Source organism: Buceros rhinoceros, unplaced genomic scaffold (assembly GCF_000710305.1).
Source record: "Buceros rhinoceros silvestris isolate BGI_N320 unplaced genomic scaffold, ASM71030v1 scaffold1043, whole genome shotgun sequence".
Lineage (NCBI taxonomy): Eukaryota > Metazoa > Chordata > Aves > Bucerotiformes > Bucerotidae > Buceros > Buceros rhinoceros.
The window spans coordinates 65,973-68,641 of NW_010402809.1; the positions used below are offsets into that span (position 1 = coordinate 65,973).

At 43.3% G+C, this 2,669-nt stretch overlaps 1 protein-coding gene across 1 annotated transcript in view; it reads right to left on the bottom strand.

Moving 5' to 3' along the window:
• INO80 (INO80 complex subunit) overlaps window positions 1–2,669 on the bottom strand; it is a 59,395-nt gene that overhangs the window by 49,866 nt on the left and 6,860 nt on the right. The window contains exons 7-8 of the mRNA XM_010132741.1: window positions 1,951–2,004; window positions 1,371–1,574 (exon numbers count right to left, since the gene is read on the bottom strand). Coding sequence (XP_010131043.1) covers window positions 1,371–1,574; window positions 1,951–2,004 — 258 coding nt within the window. The remainder of the gene's footprint in view (window positions 1–1,370; window positions 1,575–1,950; window positions 2,005–2,669) is intronic.

Sequence of the window (2,669 nt, forward strand, 5' to 3'; positions counted from 1 at the left end):
GTACCAGCCGCTCCTGCCAGTTCTGTACCATCAGCACAATTCCTGAGGGTACACTCTGTCCCTTCTTCCAGGTCGCTGATGAATATGCTGAACAAGACTGGACCCAGTCCTGACCCCTGGTGAACACAGGCTTCCAACTAGACTCCGATCACAGCCCTCTGAGTCTGTCATTCAGCCAGTTCTCAATCCACCTCCACTGTCCACTCATCTAACCCACGCTGTCAGAGCTTCCTTACAAGGAATTTATAGGAGACAGTGTCAAAAGCCCTGCTGAAGTTGAGGTAGACAACATCCACTGCTCTCCCCTCATCTAACCAGTCAGTCCTGCCATCACAGGCGGCATACTGATGTACCTGAAGAATCCCTTCCTGTTGTCCTTGTCACCCCTTGCCAGATTTAACTCCAAGTTGGACTTAGCCTTCCTCAGTGCTTCCCTGCATACTCTGACAGTGTTCCTATACTTCTCCCAAGTGGCCAGTCCCTTTTCCACCCTTCTGTAAACCTCCTTCTTCCAGCTGAGTTTTTCCAGAAGCTCCTTGCTCATCCATGCAGGTGTCCCGCCTCCTTTGCTTGATTTCTCACTCACAGGGATGCACCAACCTTGAGTCTGGAGAAGTGGTGCTTGAATATTAACCCACTCTCTAGGGCCCCTACCTTCTGGAGCCCTAACCCATGGGAAGCCTCCAAGGTTCCAACCATCTTTGAAGAGGCTAAAGTTAGCTCTCCTGAAGTCCATGGTTCTACTCCTACTTATTGCCCTGCTTCTTCCACACAGGATCCTGAACTCCACCATCTCATGGCCACTGCAGCCAAGGCTGGCTGCAACCTTCACATCCCCAACCAGACCTGCTTTGTTTTTTAGTGTAAGGTCCAACAGCTCACCTCTCCTCATTGGCCCCTCCACCACCTGTATCAAAAAGTTACCATCAATGTTCTGCAGGAACCTCCCGGACTGTGTGTGCCTGGCTGCGGAGCCTTTCCAGCAAATATGGGGGTGGTTGAAGTGCTCCAGAGCCTGTGATTGTGAAGCTACTTCCAGCTGCCTGTAGGCGGCCTCAACATCCTCTGCCTGATCAGGTGGCCTGTAGTAGACACCCACAACAGCGTCTCCCGTATCAGCCTGCCCCATAATTCTTTCTCTGTTTCACTCACTTGTCGGAATTTATGCAGTTCAAAGGCTTTTTAAATCACCTCTAGCTAACTTTAGAAGAATTATGTAAAAAATTTTAAGATAACAGAACACGTGGAATACCGCTGAAAGAGAACAAATAACTGAATTTCATGGTCTGTATTTAGAAACTCAAATTATCTGGTCAATTCTGTGCCTCCTCAACAGAATAATTATCAGCAATCTGTTGTTTTTGCTATACCTCTCTCATCTCCTCATCCAGCTTGCGTTGCTCCAGAGCCTCTTTCTCAGCTCGTTTGCGATGTTCTTTTTCCACCTTTTCGTACTTCTTCCAATAAAGAAGCATCTCCTTGGTAAGCCGACGTGCCCGTGGTAGAGTTTCCTTGCAGTTTTTCTGGGCCTGGATAGCAGCTCGACGTACCTCCCTCATGCACTGATGGGCAAGCTACAGAGAAGTAAGGTTTTGCAAACAGTGGTAAACCAGACATATTTTAAAGAAAGACAGAGAAAAAACTGTAAAACTTTACTCAGCAGTAATGCTTCTGACATAGCAAACTAAATGACAACCTAAATCTTATGGATGCCAAAAAGATCTCATGAAAAAAACTCATGTTGTTCATTTCATCTGTTGCTTATGAAATAAAATTATACATCTAAAAAAAAAGCCTTATACGAAATGACAAAATTACTTCTATACAGCGCTTTCTGCTACACTGCCCTGCTAGTAGTCAGTACCGTAAAAAAGAGAAGAAACATGAAGAGGTTACAGTTTGCTTCTTACATCCAGTACGAGTAACGGTATCAAGATAAACACCACTTACCTTTTTGCTGTTGGTAAGGAAAAGGTTGCGGGCTGAGGCTTTTTGTTTGTATGCCTGTAAAAGAATGCCATCTTAAAATTAATTGAAGGGTAATTACTTCACAGTATTTTAAGAGATCAGTATCCCGTCTTCAGCAAATATGTGCCATCTTCAGCCATGCACACTACTGTATAACCGGGTACAGGTATGGTATATTTTGTTTTGGCTGAGACATTTTTCATCTTAAATTACTGAAAGCATACGTAAATGTATTCCACTCCTGAAGGATGTAAATACCTTCTTTTTCAGAACTAAATTACTACTGTTGCAAAGCAGGGTTCTCCTGTTCTACTTTTAACACTGAAGCAAACAACAAAAATTTCCATTTTCCAAAGATGTTAAGGATTAATGGTGGATCTTATGTTCTTCACGTGATCAAAATCAGTCTTTGAAAAAATAAGGTCTGTCACACTGCACATATCCTTTGCCTGTCTTATAAGTTCATAAAGGAGAAGGCCATCATTCATATTTGACTTCATAAAACTTAAAATCTGTTAACTGTGAATTCCAAAAAGTGGGTTTTAAGGTCCATTCTGATCACATCTCAGAAAACTAGCGACAGTGAACCCAGCTTTCTCTTTCAAATGTGCCTGAAGCTCGTCCTATAAATGATACACTTTTCCCTAGACCACTTCTGAAATAAGTTTCAAAAAAATGCTGTAATGGTTGAAGCACTCTTT